Here is a 17,408-nt window from a genome sequence, read left to right on the forward strand (position 1 = left end):
TTAGCTGAGCTAAGGGTGAAAGTGCGGCACTTGGACACCCACTTTCCCAAGTCTACAGTACCTGGAGCTAGCCGCAATACACTCCAGCAAGGCCTACATCTGCCTGAAGCACCTACTGTTGTGCGAGGTCACCACACGCTCTAACCCTAGATACCGTATGTTCAGCAGGGTGTGTGAGCAGCAGAGACCTTTGATGGAGTACCAGCTACAAAACCCAAGGGTTCCTCAGAGTCAGCTCCCTCACTTTCTGCACCATGAGTTTCCATGGGTGGCAGACTTATGGCTAGAGGCACAGGCATGGATAGGGGTGATGTGTAGGGGCAAAAGCAGTGTGGATGTGGAGGCAAGCTAAGCAGCAAAAACTGGGGGTACAAGCAGCCGGTGACATCATCACTGACAAGCACAGCTGTCTGTCAGCTGACAGGCTGACTTTCACCAAAATGAACAGACAATGGATAGACTCATCATATACATGTCAGTTACATGACAAATTTAGTGCAATTTGCAAGTCCAAGATGGTTTGGAGATCTGCGGAGAGGAATCTCACCACCTCTTGCGGGTGCCATCATTTGGAAGGCAAGCCCTGGGCTCAGTGGGTGAGAGCAAGCGCAGGATAATCGTCGTTTGGCCTGGCGGCCACTGCCTCTTCCACTGTTGACAGGGCTGGCGCTGCAGTCCAGACCAGGAGCCAGGACACCTCCACATCTGCCTCTGACACTTTGGGGAGTTCACCCTTATCCTCACCTTTTCCTGCCATTTCTCCTTTTGCCCGCGCCATCATGCGCCTCTTCCCAGCAACTCCCCATCTCCCAAGCCTTTCATTTCATGCTAAAGTACAGCGCAACCCACCCACATGCCCAAGGCTTCAACGGCCTCATCTCAAGAAATCTGGCCCAGGAGATGTTGGAATCCCGGCTGGGGGACACTCTGCCCTTTTTGGGCAGAGTGTCTACTGCGCCACCGCACTGTGCCGTCCACACCAGCACTTTCCCCCAAACATGAGGCGGTCCCTAAATTCAGCGCTTAGCCCTAAAGTTCCATGTGACCAGTTACGAATGGACAAGTGCATGCGGACAGGGACGCTACCTTTCAATTTGGGCACAGTGGTTGAATGTAGTTGAGGCGTGGACCGGGTCGCAAAATGTGGTGGCCTGACTTGTCTCCCCACACAACATTCCTGGGAGGAGGGCTGAAACACCACCCTCCTCCGCTGTTAAATTGACCCCAGCTACGAGCTGGAAACGCTGCAACACTGGTGTGGGGAGACGTCAGCGGGCCGTGCTGAAGCTCATCAGCTTGGGGGCCAGACAGCACACTGCCTACAAAGTGAGTCATGCCATCCTCGATGAGACGGCAATGTGGTTTTTGCCACTGCACCTGGGCCCAGGCATGTTGTCATGTGTGATAATGGCCGTAACCTGGGATTGGCTCTGTAGCTTGGCAGCCTGCAACATATTCCATGCCTGGGCCACGTTTTTAACTCATTGCTGCTAATCTTTTGAAAAAGGTACCCCAATGTTCCTGAGCTACTGGTGAAAGTGTGGCGCTTGTGCGGATAGTTTTTAAAGTGTATAGTTGCCGCTGCTAGCCTCTATGCACTCCTACAACGCCTGTACCTGCTGGAACAACGGCTGTTGTGCGACGTCTCCACACTGCTGGCACTAAACATATCATGTGTTGAGCAGAGTGTGTGAGCAGCACAGACCTTTGATGTAGTTCCAACTCCAAAACCCTCGGGTTCGTCAAAGTCAACTCCCTCAGTTGCTCAACCATGAGTGTCCATGGGTGGCAGACTTATGTGAAATCCCATCCCATCCATTGCACTGGACACGAAACATTAGCATGCGCTCAGCACAACTTCGGATATGGCAGATGCGTTAAGCAGGGTGCAGGGTACAACACAGACCAGGCCCGAGCACCAGGAACAGGTGTTAGAAATACTGCAGCATCTGCCATTTCCTTCCAATTTTGGGGTTTTGGACCCGCCACCGACTTGTCTGGACCTAAGTGGGGATCATGAGACACAGTTGCCATCAAGGCAAGCTGTGGTCATGTGCGGTTTGCAGTAAGGGGGCAGTGCGCAATTGGAAGAGGAGTTGGTGGATGACGAGGCCACCGACCCCACATGGACAGGGGTGATGTCTAGGGGTTAAAGCAGTGTAGATGTAGAGGGAAGCTAAATCAACAAAAAACCTGGGTAGAAGCAAGGGCATAAACTGGGGTGATGTTTAGGGGTGAAAGCAGAGTAGATGTGGAGGGAAGCTAAGCAGCAAAAACAGTGGGTAGAAGCAAAGGCATGCAAAACTCTACCCTGTTGGAAGACTTATTCCTAGGTCTGGAACACGTTAATGGCCCCCCTGGACAAATTACTGCCACTCAGGGGCCTAGTGTCACCAGGAGGGACAAGTATAGGCGCATGTTGTGGGAATACCTGGCCGACACCAGCTCTGTCCTCTCCGATCCCTCTGTGCTCTACAGCCTAAACTTATTTTCTCATCTTTTTTTCTGAACTGCACATCTCTTGCCTGCTTCCTTTGGGATCTTAGAAATGGTGGTCCACTTCCACAGATGGTAACTTCAATAGACAGTGTAACGGGAGTAGCTGAGGGATCGCTGTCTTAACCACTTTTTGGCACAAAATTAACTTCCAAAGCCAAATATGGTGCAAGTATATGATGCAAGGACACCTACACACCTATCTCTGACACATTGGGGAGTTCACCCTCATGCGCCCTTTTGGCCTGCACCATCATGCGCCTCTTCCCAGCCACTCCACATTTCCCAAGCTTTTCATTGCAGGCAGAAGTACAATACAACCCACCCCCATGCCCAAGCCTGTAACAGCCTCATCGATAAACTGCTGGCCCTGGAGATGTTGGTGTTTGTTTATGCTTCTGGAGACCCAGGCCTTCCGTCAGCAGATGGCAGCTGGGGCACCTCCCTATGCTGGGCCTAGCCGTTACTACTTCTCTTGGTGTGCTGTCTCTGCCTTGCGCCTGCATGTGTCCCATAACATCAGTCGGGCCCAGAGCTCTGCGCTTTGCTGCAAGGTCCACTTGACCACCGACACATGGACAAGCGCCTGTGGTCAGGGATGCTGCAGTGCTTATCTTTAATGACAGGCAGGGTGAATGTGGTGGAGTCTGTTCCCCGGGTGCAAACTGGGGTGGCCTATCTCCTCTCCCAGGCCAAAATTCATGGCAGGAGTAGACTGAAACCCTACGAAGCTGCAACCTCCACCCCAGCTACTAGCGGAAAACACTGTAACACTGGCATGGGGAGATGTCAGCAGGCCGTGCTGAAACTGATCAGCTTGGGGGACAGACAGCACAGTGCCTCCGAGGTCAGGGATGCCATCCTGGCTGAGATGGCATTTTTTTTTCCCTGCTACACCTGGGGCCTGGCATTTTTGCGCCTGTGATAATGGCTGGAACCTGGTAGCAGATCTGGAGCTTGCCAGACTCAAACACGGTCCACGCATGGCCCACGTTTTCTAACTTGTTGGTGCCATGTTTCTTTGAAACCTACACCATTGTGCCTGATATACAGGTCAAAGTGGGGCCATTTTCGTAAGTGAGAACTAGCCTCTGCTAGGCAGAAAACATTCAGAGCACACTCCTCTCATCTTCGCACCGTTGGCTGGCGGAGGAAGACGAGGGGGTTGGAGTGGCATCTGATGTCCCTATCCCACACGAGGCTAGAGGGTGCACTTCAGTGCATCCCATTGCTTCACCACAAATGGTGTGAAGGGGAGTGGAAAATGGAGGAAATGGAGAGTGACCCTTACAGTTGGGGCCAGCAAAGGCATGCCAAGTAACACACTGGCACACATGGCTGACTTCATCTTGGGTTGCTTTTCAACACATATTTCACATCATGAAGAACAAATAATACTGGATTTTTTCAAGCCTCGAACCCCGGTCTAGGTCTAATGTCTGTTCCTTTCTTATATTAGGGGAGAGGGAAAAAAAATTACTTCAGTGATACGTTTAGCGTACATAGACTGACTATTAATGTGTATCCCACTTAGTGTTGTTAGGGTTACACACCGTCACAACCTGGCTAAAGCTTCTATAGCTGTTAATAAAGTCAACATAACTTTACGGTATCCAAAAAGACAGCTGGTACCGACAGAGAGCAAGACAAATGTCACCCAAAGCTGTGAGCTCTGAACACCCACAGTGACTTTGGCGTCATCATCATTATAAGGGAGCGGGTGGTAATAAATAACTTGGCAGTGCCTAAAACCCAAAAAGCTTATACAACTATATTTACATTAAGATACACAAATGAAACTTTTCAGTAGCATGTCATGAGACAAGCTGATAAGCTCTTCCTTTGTGCAGTGCTATTTGAAAGTTAAACGCTGCCTTTATTTTAATTCTGGAGAAGGTGCAGACATTAGATTTAGAACATGTTGTCTTCATTGTCCAAATCCTCTATATAGGTAACGTGTTTTTCGGGCCGAGCTGTCTGGGAACGAGCTGGTGCAGCACTGACAACCTGGGTGAATATGGCAAGAGCCTGAGATGTAGGGTGAATGAATCCCCAAATTATTTGTGGAATTCCCAGTGAGACAATGGCACTGTATACCAGTATTAAAAATTGTGGGTGCACATAACCCCCATATATTCTTTGAATTCCCAGTCAGACAATGGCACTGTATAGCAGTAGCAAAAATTGTGGGTGCACGTAACCCCCATATATTCTTTGAATTCCCAGTCAGACAATGGCACTGTATACCAGTAGTAAAAATTGTGGGTGCACATAACCCCAATATATTCTTTGAATTCCCAGTCAGACAATGGCACTGTATACCAGTAGTAAAAATTGTGGGTGCACATAACCCCCATATATTCTTTGAATTCCCAGTCAGACAATGGCACTGTATACCAGTAGTAAAAATTGTGGGTGCACATAACCCCCATATATTCTTTGAATTCCCAGTCAGACAATGGCACTGTATACCAGTAGTAAAAATTGTGGGTGCACATAACCCCCATATATTCTTTGAATTCCCAGTCAGACAATGGCACTGTATACCAGTAGTAAAAATTGTGGGTGCACATAACCCCAATATATTCTTTGAATTCCCAGTCAGACAATGGCACTGTATACCAGTATTAAAAATTGTGGGTGCACATAACCCCCATATATTCTTTGAATTCCCAGTGAGACAATGGAACTGTATAGCAGTAGCAAAAATTGTGGGTGCACGTAACCCCCATATATTCTTTGAATTCCCAGTCAGACAATGGCACTATATACCAGTAGTAAAAATTGTGGGTGCACATAACCCCAATATATTCTTTGAATTCCCAGTGAGACAATGGCACTGTATACCAGTAGTAAAAATTGTGGGTGCACGTAACCCCCATATATTCTTTGAATTCCCAGTCAGACAATGGCACTGTATACCAGTAGTAAAAATTGTGGGTGCACATAACCCCAATATATTCTTTGAATTCCCAGTGAGACAATGGCACTGTATACCAGTAGTAAAAATTGTGGGTGCACATAACCCCCATATATTCTTTGAATTCCCAATCAGACAATGGCACTGTATACCAGTAGTAAAAATTGTGGGTGCACATAACCCCAATATATTCTTTGAATTCCCAGTCAGACAATGGCACTGTATAGCAGTAGCAAAAATTGTGGGTGCACGTAACCCCCATATATTCTTTGAATTCCCAGTCAGACAATGGCACTGTATACCAGTAGTAAAAATTGTGGGTGCACATAACCCCCATATATTCTTTGAATTCCCAGTCAGACAATGGCACTGTATAGCAGTAGCAAAAATTGTGGGTGCACGTAACCCCCATATATTCTTTGAATTCCCAGTCAGACAATGGCACTGTATACCAGTAGTAAAAATTGTGGGTGCACATAACCCCAATATATTCTTTGAATTCCCAGTCAGACAATGGCACTGTATACCAGTAGTAAAAATTGTGGGTGCACATAACCCCAATATATTCTTTGAATTCCCAGTGAGACAATGGCACTGTATACCAGTAGTAAAAATTGTGGGTGCACATAACCCCCATATATTCTTTGAATTCCCAGTCAGACAATGGCACTGTATACCAGTAGCAAAAATAGTGGGTGTATATAGCCCCAATTCTATTGCTAGGGGACTTGCAGGGTATTTCTGAGGTGAAGGTGGGGGGGCACACCGTTGGAACGGGGATTTGGGGTGTATATATGGGGTATACGGGAATACACTGTCAGTGTGTTCCATTCAGGATCCTGGGAAAGCTGGGTTGCGGCGATTGAGCCCGTCAGTGCCACGTTACACTGACAAGCTTCTCCCTGGAATTGAAGTTATATGTAAGCCCAATATATTCTTTGAATTCCCAGTGAGACAATGGCACCATATGGCAGTAGCAAAAATAGTGGGTGTATATAGCCCCAATCCTATTGCTAGGGGACTTGCAGGGTATTTCTGGGGTGAAGGTGGGGGGGCACACCGTTGGAACGGGTATCGGGGGTATATATCGGGTATACGGGAATACACTGACAGTGTATTCCATTCAGGATCCTGGGAAAGCTGGGTTGCGGCGATTGAGCCCGTCAGTGCCACGTTACACTGACAAGCTTCTCCCTGGAATTTAGCTCTTACAAGAGCTGTTGTGGTTGTCTTCTCCTTCCTATCTAGCCTGTCCCTGCCTACCCAGAATCTAACCCCTAGCTAGCTGGACGGAAACCTCCGTCCCCGGTGAATTGCAAGCTCAGAATGACGTGAAGCTGGGCGGCGCTGTTCTTTTAAATTAGAGGTCACATGTTTTCGGCAGCCAATGGGTTTTGCCTACTTTTTTCAACGTCACCGGTGTCGTAGTTCCTGTCCCACCTACCCTGCGCTGTTATTGGAGCAAAAAAGGCGCCAGGGAAGGTGGGAGGGGAATCGAGTAATGGCGCACTTTACCACGCGGTGTTCGATTCGATTCGAACATGCCGAACAGCCTAATATCCGATCGAACATGAGTTCGATAGAACACTGTTCGCTCATCTCTAATTATTATTACAATTATTTTCTTTAATGTAGATGGTGACCTATATTAAATAAAACATAAGATGAATTGAAGATTCCCTAAGTTTTGGGGGTGCTGCCAGTAACAAACAGTACACAGTGTGATACGATTCTGAATTATGGTCATGGGTATGAGGCCTGGTAAAATAGAGAAGCAAAAAAGTCAATGGTACCGCACACTCTAAAATTATATGTGGTGCTAGCGAAAAAAGGTCCTTCGACCCAAATATACTAGTGAAAATAGATTTTGCTGCACACACTGTTTTGTGATCAAAGGAATATAGAGATTTATTTTACAATATAGTTAACGCCTTTTGACACAATGCAAAATATTGGCATAGAAAGACAGGCTAGATCAATTGGATATGACGTTTCGGTCCTTAGACCTTCCTCAGACGCGATCTAGTGTAGTAGCAGGATCAGTATAAGTGTCATGCCTTGACACTTATACTGATCCTGCTACTACACTAGATCACGTCTGAGGAAGGTCTAAGGACCGAAACGTCATATCCAATTGATCTAGCCTGTCTTTCTATGCCAATATTTTGCATTGTGTCAAAAGGCGTTAACTATATTGTAAAATAAATCTCTATAATCCTTTGATCACAAAACAGTGTGTGCAGCAAAATCTATTTTCACTGGTAAAATAGAGAAGGCTAAAATGAGAACTCTGAATTCGAGACCTCCGCTATTAGGTCAGTGATAGCAATAGGTGACAGAGCTGTACCCTTCTCCCTGTTATGGTGGACTGCCAATCTATGAGCCATACAGTACCTGCCACATCTGAGCAGAGAGGTTGGGGTTCACCTTTAGTATGCACTAGTTATACGGTTATCCATGTGAACATGCTTAGGAAACAGATGAGGGTAACATTTACAGTTCCTTACTGTCATTACTGAGGACTTGGCATGTTGACATGCATACACAGTGCTCATCCTGTTGTATCATCTTCCCTGTGTTTCTTCCAATAACATGGTTACACCACTTCCAGTCACACATCCCCAGCTCTGCCAACATCTCTTCAAAGCCGTATCGTCCCTAGATAATGCCGAGCGCTCAAAGGCCTTTCTGTGGGTTTTGCTTCCAACTGTAACATGAATGTGAAGATCATTCAACACACCGGGAATGAATCGCATCTTTATTTCTGCCCTTTAGAATGCAAGGCTTAAAGGAGTATTCCATGTTCTGAATGGAGGGCTTATCACGGGGTTATGCCATCACCTTATGACACTTACTGCAGCACTGATTTGGTTCTCCATCCCCCTTTGTTGTTTTCCCCTGCACATTGACATCATAGCTAACCCATAGACTTTCATTTCTTGCTACCTATACTATCATTATGTGAAAGCTGTCAGGATTAACCCTGCTGATGCATGTCGCCATCTTTATAGCATTTAGACACAGAATAGCGGTAATGTATGTGAGAAAAAAACGAAGGACGTGTGACTATCCAACCAGGTGTCTTAAAACTACAAAATCTTTATGAATATAATTCTCTAAAAAGATCACAGATTAGACATACAAATATTCCTAAAATCTAGAGATATTTGCAGAGATATAAGAAGATGACTGATAGGTGTAGAATCAATCTTCCCGAAATGTATAGTAAAAGTACTACTTCCCCCAATATGAGATACCCCTCTCATCCAAAGGAGGGTAGTATTTTGTTTTCAGACGTACACCCCATCCAGAATGGCGTAAAGGTAATATTGTTAGACTTCAATGATAACGTCCCGGGGTATCTCATATAATAAGAGAAACTCCGGATAGAATGGAAATGACTAATGTATAAATGGGCTCCTTATACCACCCAGCGCACCTATCTGCTAAAAGATAGCTTATGAGAATGGCCTAGTCTGTCCTGAGGTTAAAGGGTTATTTTGGTTTCACACACGCACACACACACCTTTTTATTTTTTGTCCGTAATGTAGGTGCTAGCAGTTCTGTAGTCTGGCAGAGGGAAGCTATACATGAGAGAGATACTTGGTCTTCAGACTCTAGAATAGACGTATGTTAAGGGAAAGCCCTGTTATGCCACTTTCCCCTTAAGCTGGGGCACCACAGAGACATTTGGCAGCCGACAAGGTACTAGAACATGGCAGTACTTTTACAATTCACAAGTAACCTCTGTATGGGGAAAATTCATGTGGCTAGCAGAATTTTGGTGTGGTTGTAATTCTTGTGATCATGGCAAATCGCCCGTACATTAACCTTTTCCCTCATATGGAAACAAAGTTGAAGTTGCAGCAGTGGAGCAGGTGACTCCTAAGTTGCTGTGAAGTCTTGACGTAAAGGGCAGGAGTCTGAATTTACCTCTTTTTGTAAACCAAGTTTTTATGCTAAGAATCATTGATATTTTTTGATTTTTTTTTTTTTTTTGATTTCTCACGTCACTATCTAATATACATATGTGTATATATATATATATATATATATATATATATATATATATGTGTGTGTATATATATATAATCTTTAATTTTCACAGTGGCCACAAAGCCTAAATATATATATATATATATATATATATATATATATATATATATATAATTTGTTTATTAAAAAAAAGTATGAAATCTTGCAATTTTCACTGTGGCCGCTAAGCCTAATAATAAACTGACAATTACCAATTCTATCTGTCTGTTAAAAAGAAAATAAAACCTCCTATAGATAATGCCACATGACACCAATCATTGCATCCACTATTGAAAATAGATGATCACAATTTATCTACTCCTTTTCAGTGCAGAGAGCATGCCTAGAAAACTCTCCCATAGACCTAAGTGGGTATTTTGCTGTCTATGGCTATGAGACCACTGTAAAGCTTATCCCAAGCAAAGGAAATGTCCAGCTGGCAGCTTCCATAATCCTGTGCAGAAAACAGAATTAAAAAAAAAAAAAAAAAAAGAAAGAAATCTACGATTACAAAGCAAATCGATTAGAAAAAAGAGTGATACTATCTGGTTTTAAGAAATACATTAAAAAAAATATATATATGGGCAATACATACCCCTTAATGCTTCCAGAGACTCCAAACTCATTCTTTTACTATCAATTTCCTATCCCATTTATGTCTGATCAGTGGGCATAGGACACATAAATGGGGACATTAATGCAAAAATTTGTATCTTGCTTTTACAGGCTTGGAAATCTCACCTAATGGGGAAAGATGGATGTAAAATGAACCCGCGCAGGATACTGGCTCTTCAAAGGACACAAGCAGGAGCGCAAGGTTAGAGATGTGTCTATGTAGACGGTATACAGTCCTATGAAAAAGTTTGGGCACCCCTATTAATCTTAATCATTTTTAGTTCTAAATATTTTGGTGTTTGCAACAGCCATTTCAGTTTGATATATCTAATAACTGATGGACACAGTAATATTTCAGGATTGAAATGAGGTTTATTGTACTAACAGAAAATGCGCAATATGCATTAAACCAAAATTTGACCGGTGCAAAAATATGGGCACCTCAACAGAAAAGTGACATTAATATTTAGTACATCCTCCTTTTGCAAAGATAACAGCCTCTAGTCGCTTCCTGTAGCTTTTAATCAGTTCCTGGATCCTGGATGAAGGTATTTTGGACCATTTCTTTCTACAAAACAATTCAAGTTAAGTTTGATGGTCGCCGAACATGGACAGCCCGCTCTCAAATGATCTGAAAACAAAGATTGTTCAACATAGTTGTTCAGGAGAAGGATACAAAACGTTGTCTCAGAGATTTAACCTGTCAGTTTCCACTGTGAGGAACATAGTAAGGAAATGGAAGACCACAGGGACAGTTCTTGTTAAGCCCAGAAGTGGCAGGCCAAGAAAAATATCAGAAAGGCGGAGAAGAAGAATGGTGAGAACAGTCAAGGACAATCCACAGACCACCTCCAAAGAGCTGCAGCATCATCTTGCTGCAGATGGTGTCACTGTGCATCGGTCAACTATACAGCGCACTTTGCACAAATAGAAGCTGTATGGGAGAGTGATGAGAAAGAAGCCGTTTCTGCACGTACGCCACAAATAGAGTTGCCTGAGGTATGAAAAAGCACATTTGGACAAGGCAGCTTCATTTTGGAAACAAAAATTGAGTTGTTTGGTTATAAAAAAAAGGCGTTATGCATGGCGTCCAAAAAGAAACAGCATTCCAAGAAAAACACTTGCTACCCACTGTAAAATTTGGTGGAGGTTCCATCATGCTTTGGGGCTGTGTGGCCAATGCCGGCATCGGGAATCTTGTTAAAGTTGAGAGTCGCATGGATTCCACTCAGTATCAGCAGATTCTTGAGAATAATGTTCAAGAATCAGTGACGAAGTTGAAGTTACGCCGGGGATGGATATTTCAGCAAGACAATGATCCAAAACACTGCTCCAAATCCTCAGGCATTCATGCAGAGGAACAATTACAATGTTCTGGAATGGCCATCCCAGTCCCCAGACCTGAATATCATTGAACATCTGTGGGATGATTTGAAGCGGGCTGTCCATGCTCGGTGACCATCTAACTTAACTGAACTTGAATTGTTTGTCCAAAATACCTTTATCCAGGATCCAGGAACTGATTAAAAGCTACAGGAAGCGACTAGAGGCTGTTATCTTTGCAAAAGGAGGATCTACTAAATATTAATGTCACTTTTCTGTTGAGGTGCCCATACTTTTGCACCGGTCAAATTTTGGTTTAATGCATATTGCGCATTTTCTGTTAGTACAATAAACCTCATTTCAATCCTGAAATATTACTGTGTCCATCAGTTATTAGATATATCAAACTGAAATGGCTGTTGCAAATACCAAAATATTTAGAACAAAAAATGATTAAGATTAATAGGGGTGCCCAAACTTTTTCATAGGACTGTATATGAACATGCTGATAAATGCAGCATGAGGATTGTTGTTCACACTGTAGACACATCATTGCTGACGTGTTGCTATAATACACTGCCACATATATGCAGAATCTATCAAATTCTCTCAAACTTTTACACCACTGTATAGGAGGATTGTGGTATATAGACCTAACGGTATGTCCCTTTACTGCAAATGGGAATACAGTTATATTTGTAGAATGGTGCAGACACAGAAGCCGCAGCACCTTCTAGCCATTACATACAGCCATACATCCCACCGCAACAGCTGGATTGGAGAGAATTCCACTCCTAAATACTTAATACCTAATAGCGAATGTGGGATCTAAGGGATTGTTTAACAAAGTCATTGCCCACATTGGCATCTCAACAGTTGTCATGGCACATTAGATACTGCCAGAAGTAGAGTTTGATCTATCTGTTTTACACAAAAAAAAAATATTTTTTTTTTCAATTAAATAAATTTAGAACAACCAGATTTTTATTCTCACATTCCAAGAGTTGAAACTTTTTATTTGTCTGTCAATACAGATGTATTGGGGCTTGTTTTTTGCATGATGAGTTGTATTTTTTAATGACAACGTTTTGGGTACTAATAATAATAATAATTTATTTTTATTATTTATTTTTTTTCTTTCATTTTTGTTTGGAGGGAATGCAAAAAAAAAATAGTTTTGCTTTATTTTTCATCATTGTATTCAGTGCAATATACGGTAATAAAGATATAGAAGGGTTTTTTGTGTGTCTGGTATGACCTAATAGTTATCCATTGATACCCCATGATCACCTTGCAGGGTGCTGATCATCATATAGGAGGAGACCTCTCCCTCTGTCACACTCCTTAGATGTGGCATCTAATGGGTTAAACTGTGCCATCGGAGCTAGGTCTTATGTTAAGAGTTGCAGCGAGAACCCGGTTATGTATTACAGAAGCGCTCCCACTGCTATTATGTAGGCACACTGGGCACTACCCACCAGAACACTGTGATGCATATACAATATCTGCCTGTAAGAGATGTCTCAATAGTGTGTTGGTAAGAGGTTTAAAAAAAACCCTCCAAACAATTTGCCTTTCTTCCATCACAAAATGCTTTATTGTAAAAAAACAAAACAAAAAAACAATAAAAACTCAGCACATTTGGTATTGCCTGCTTCCGAAATGACTTGAAGTACAGAACTAAAGGTAATGCGAACGCCCTGCGGTTAGGTTAGGCCTGATTCTGTCTATTCTGTCGTCTGATCTTACAGATCTAGAGAATATTATCAGGGAGGGGCTCTTTAGAAAGTATTTTTTCCGCTTTGCACTGTGATGCATAATGAAAGTACCCTTATGAGTGGATCAGTATATCTATATGTATGTCTGTAAATCTGTGGCGCTGACTCTCACCACACAGGAAACTCTTCTACTAGACATGTTCAGGTGATTGAAGTTATAATAAAGGGGCTTTCCAGGACTATGATATCTCTACCAATTGTCTCACTGTGGCACAGCACTATACACTATGTTGTGGCTGTTCTTAACATTGAATCTCAATCCCATATATTTTATTGAAGTTGAGGTGTGACCGGTGCGCATGATGTTAAAAGAGGTCACCGCAGCACTTGCCATACAAACATGGCTCCTTCAGCGGAGTGCCAGTAGGATATTAATGACCTATCCAAAGGACCTGATAGAACCAACTAGTATATACATACAATATGATTCGTATAACTTGCCGTCCAGAAAGCAGGTATTTACTTATATTGTATGTTTGTCACTAATGCCTCATGTCAATATTTTATCCAGCTGCACTTAAAGGATCAACTATAACGAAAACTGGTACTACAGGAGCCAAGCAACGTCCACCTATTGCCGGCAGTAGGATCCCAGCTCCAAGAGCAGGTCTGAATAGAAATACAACCAAACCACAACCCAAGCGGTGAAGGTAGACTGGTGTGACCCTGGCCTGGGACTCGAAACCGCCTTTTTGTTGGTACCTGAACACAAACCCCTTACTATCTGTATCCCTCCTAGTACTACTGCAAGAGTCTTATTTTATATGAGGGTGAACAGAGAGAAGCCATTGTGTGTTACTTGAATCAGGCAATAATGTCTTACATACATGTCACCGCGTCACACAGACCAGGAGGAAGCCGGTGTTTTACCTTATATATTTATTATGCGCTAAAGACACAAATCTGTGTTCTAGATTATTATACATTTATATTTTATGATCCATTCTTAGAGTTTTAGATTAAATTATTTTACTGTAAGTTGGACCAGACCAGCTAGAGGGGTAAGCAAATGTGGGGCAGAGCAAATCCAGCTTCTTTTTGTTTTACCAAAAACCTAAAAACTTTCACAAATAAGATGTATAAAAGAAAAAATTGAACAACTGTAAAACTTACCTGAATGTGATCGATCGGGTAGATGAGCAAAGAATACGTTCACCTAGACAATACTTCATATACACAGAGGTTGAGGAAGGTGGGAAAAAAAGAGTTTGGACTTGGAGAGCATAATGTTCTACCAGACCACCAGAGAGGTCTCCCCAAACCGCGCACTGCCTGCCTGCTATGTCCACATGATTTGTGCAGGCAGTGCGCGCCAAGCACATGGACCCCATTATAGCCTATGGGGTCCGTGCGCTTTGACAGCACAGCACTTGCAATGGCGTTTGTATTCCGTTCGAGGGGACTCCATGCGGCCTCTCCCTGGAATAGAAAAGCAAATGTGAACCAACCCTTAGATCCTCATAGAGCCTTATCTTGGTAGCTTCGTTCATACTAACCCTAGGAGTTCAGTTTTCATGGCCATAATACAGACTCTAAAATACCTAACCCAATATAATAGGTCACGAGAGTCTTGGAGAGACTTCCTGTCTGGTAGAACTTGCTGCATCCCCCCATCAGCATCATTGGCCTTTGTATTCTTCGTATGTGGAGTGACAATCTTAGTGGCTTTAAGAAAGTGTTGTGACCGGCCTTTCTTAAATCAAATGGGTCGAGGATTGATGGACAAACGTGCAGCCTGTCTTATATTATCCAAGGATAGTCCTGACATGGGAGGGCAGATAGAGGACAACTCTAACAGACCTGCAAGATGGTACCTGTACAAATAAGAGTCTGCGGTAGATCATCAGCACTCCCGCACGATCGAAAATGGATAATACATTTCTCTGTTAGTGTTACAGCCTACAGTGAAGGTATAAGCACAAGAGAAAGCTGGTCCTACTCTCCTTCCCGAGCTCCAACACAATAAGACGACTTCTCACTAGTGGACTCCTGCAAGGTTTTATAAAGAAGACAAATGGTTTGCACAGGGCTCCATATGTCAAACTGGTGCTTGAAGCCAGCTCAAGGAGCAATATTATTTATTCTATGGGGTCCTTGCTTTTGCTTATCCTTATGTAAACTTGAAATGATCCAGCAACTCCAATATCCATATAGACTGTAAGCAGATCCTGTCAAAATCAACCGATCTGCTGCCAAAAACCAGATGTATATGGGCAGTTCCAGTTTTCTGTATGCAGAGTGCAGGTGGCGGTAGGTTTAGTACCTGTAATATTTGCTGTATTAGCTCTGCTCCCTGGTAGGGTTGATATAAGTCACACTCACACTGCACACAAACCCTATGTCACATACGATATCAAGCTCACTATAACTTTTACAATAACATAAAGGTGATGATAAATGGTGATCTTTGCTGTATTTTCTCATTTGGGGAGTCTAATAATAGAGCTACACTGCCCCGTCTGATCCAGGGTTTCACCCTAGTGATATCCTATGGGCAGTACAGGCAGGCATTCACTGGATCAGCAGGGGTAGAAACAGGGTGAATAGATGGTATTCTCCTTTCAATATTACTGACTGCACAACTTCTTTAAAGGGAGTCTGTCAGTAATCAGTTGGCTATAAACCTAATCCCAATAACTTGTAGAGGTGATTCTACAGTTTCCGTATTCTGTGTGCCTCTGCTATTCACACCCGCGCCCGGTCTCCGCTTTCAGGTTTCCGTCTTCTGCCCGAGAAACTGGACAGGAGACGGAAACCCGGAAGTCGGTTTTCAAACCCATTCATTTGAACGAGTTTTCAAAGTGTCCGCCCATGAGCATCTTCTGCCCTCCGTGGCGAAACCTTTTTTTTTTTTTTTTTTTTTCTTTAAACTGGGCACAAAGTCTAACAAATAGGACGCATTCAGTGTCACGGGCGGACACTGAATGCTGGGTTACCGTCTCCTTTCAGCAGAAGGCGGAAACCCAGAAAGTGGAGACCGGGCGCAGATGTGAACCCGTCCTAAGCTGTAAAAAATGAGGTAAGTACGGGGTGCTGCTTGTATAGTCAAAAAGAATGCATTTATTAAAAAAACATAAAAATACAAGCCGAAGTCCACCCATTTCGTGAGACCTTTTCCACTTCTTCAAGTCCATATAACTGGCTGGATTTTTCCCTATACATTCGCTTGTCTGATCATCTTGGAGTCTTTTCGTTTCCATTTTTATCTATACAGAAGATATTGTACCAGGGGGCGCGCCCTTCTCCCCCCCTATTTTTAGGGGGGGGGGGGTATCCATGTTTATGTTGAGCACTATCTTATTCATATGCTAATGAGGGGATCGTGCTTTGCTTGGGAATAAAGTGCTGAGACTGAAGCCAAGGCACACCCAAAGGCACTTGACCCCTCATTTACAAATGACTACAATACTGCGTTACCTGAAAGTGGGGCTCCATAGTTAAATAACGGAAACTGAAGAATGACCTCTATAATGTCGTAGGATTAGGTTTATAACCAATTTACCTCTAACAGGCTCCCTTTAAAGGAAGAAGCCAGGCAAATCTGATCTACTGTAGTATGCATAGTAGAAGGGTAGGGGTATGCCATGGGGTATGACTCTGTGGTCACTTTAAACTGTGTCTTACCCTTCCCTTCTTAGGCCTAACACAGTTGCATGTTTTGCTTGGAGTGTTCCTTTATATTCTCAGGAGTGTTACAGTAAACAGTGCAGATTTTGGGCACGTTAATATTTATTGGTATAATATGAGTTGTCAGAAGCTGGCTAGATTTGTCATTCAGTGGCCTAGGAAAGCTGTGTGACTTCTCTGACATAACTCAAAGTGGCTGAGCAGAGTTTTTAACAATTTTGCTAAGATTTTCACAACTTTAGGAACCAATTTTTCTCTTTGGTGAAAGCCCTGTTCCTGAGAAATGGATGGCGCCCCCTGCAGAGTACATTTTGTTAATAATATTATTATTAATAATAATAAATAATGATGTATTATGGAGTCTTTTCTTGGAATCATTCGTCCATGCAGAAATTCAGCCATAGCTTAATGCTGCTTCTGAAGACTACACAGCTGATTTAGTCTTTGCATGTTCCTGGACATGTATGTGTGCTATTGTGTTATATGTTCTTGTGTACATTTATGAAATCCAAATATATATGTATTTTTATGACACTGGTGCCTTGTTGTGTGTTAATATCTTCTGTGTGGGTGCTGTCTAGAGGTACACATGAAACTACAAAAACTGGTGGTA

General features: G+C 43.1%; 1 protein-coding gene across 1 annotated transcript in view; it reads left to right on the plus strand.

The window, feature by feature from the left end:
* The window catches only part of CEP104 (centrosomal protein 104), an 89,366-nt gene extending 74,958 nt beyond the window's left edge, over positions 1-14,408 (plus strand). Inside the window, exons 21-22 of the mRNA XM_075279833.1 lie at positions 10,179-10,269; positions 13,680-14,408. Coding sequence (XP_075135934.1) covers positions 10,179-10,269; positions 13,680-13,816 — 228 coding nt within the window. The 3' untranslated portion in view covers positions 13,817-14,408. The remainder of the gene's footprint in view (positions 1-10,178; positions 10,270-13,679) is intronic.
* Positions 14,409-17,408: the final 3,000 nt, after the last annotated feature.

The sequence above is a fragment of the Leptodactylus fuscus genome, chromosome 6 (genome assembly GCF_031893055.1).
Source record: "Leptodactylus fuscus isolate aLepFus1 chromosome 6, aLepFus1.hap2, whole genome shotgun sequence".
Taxonomy (NCBI): domain Eukaryota; kingdom Metazoa; phylum Chordata; class Amphibia; order Anura; family Leptodactylidae; genus Leptodactylus; species Leptodactylus fuscus.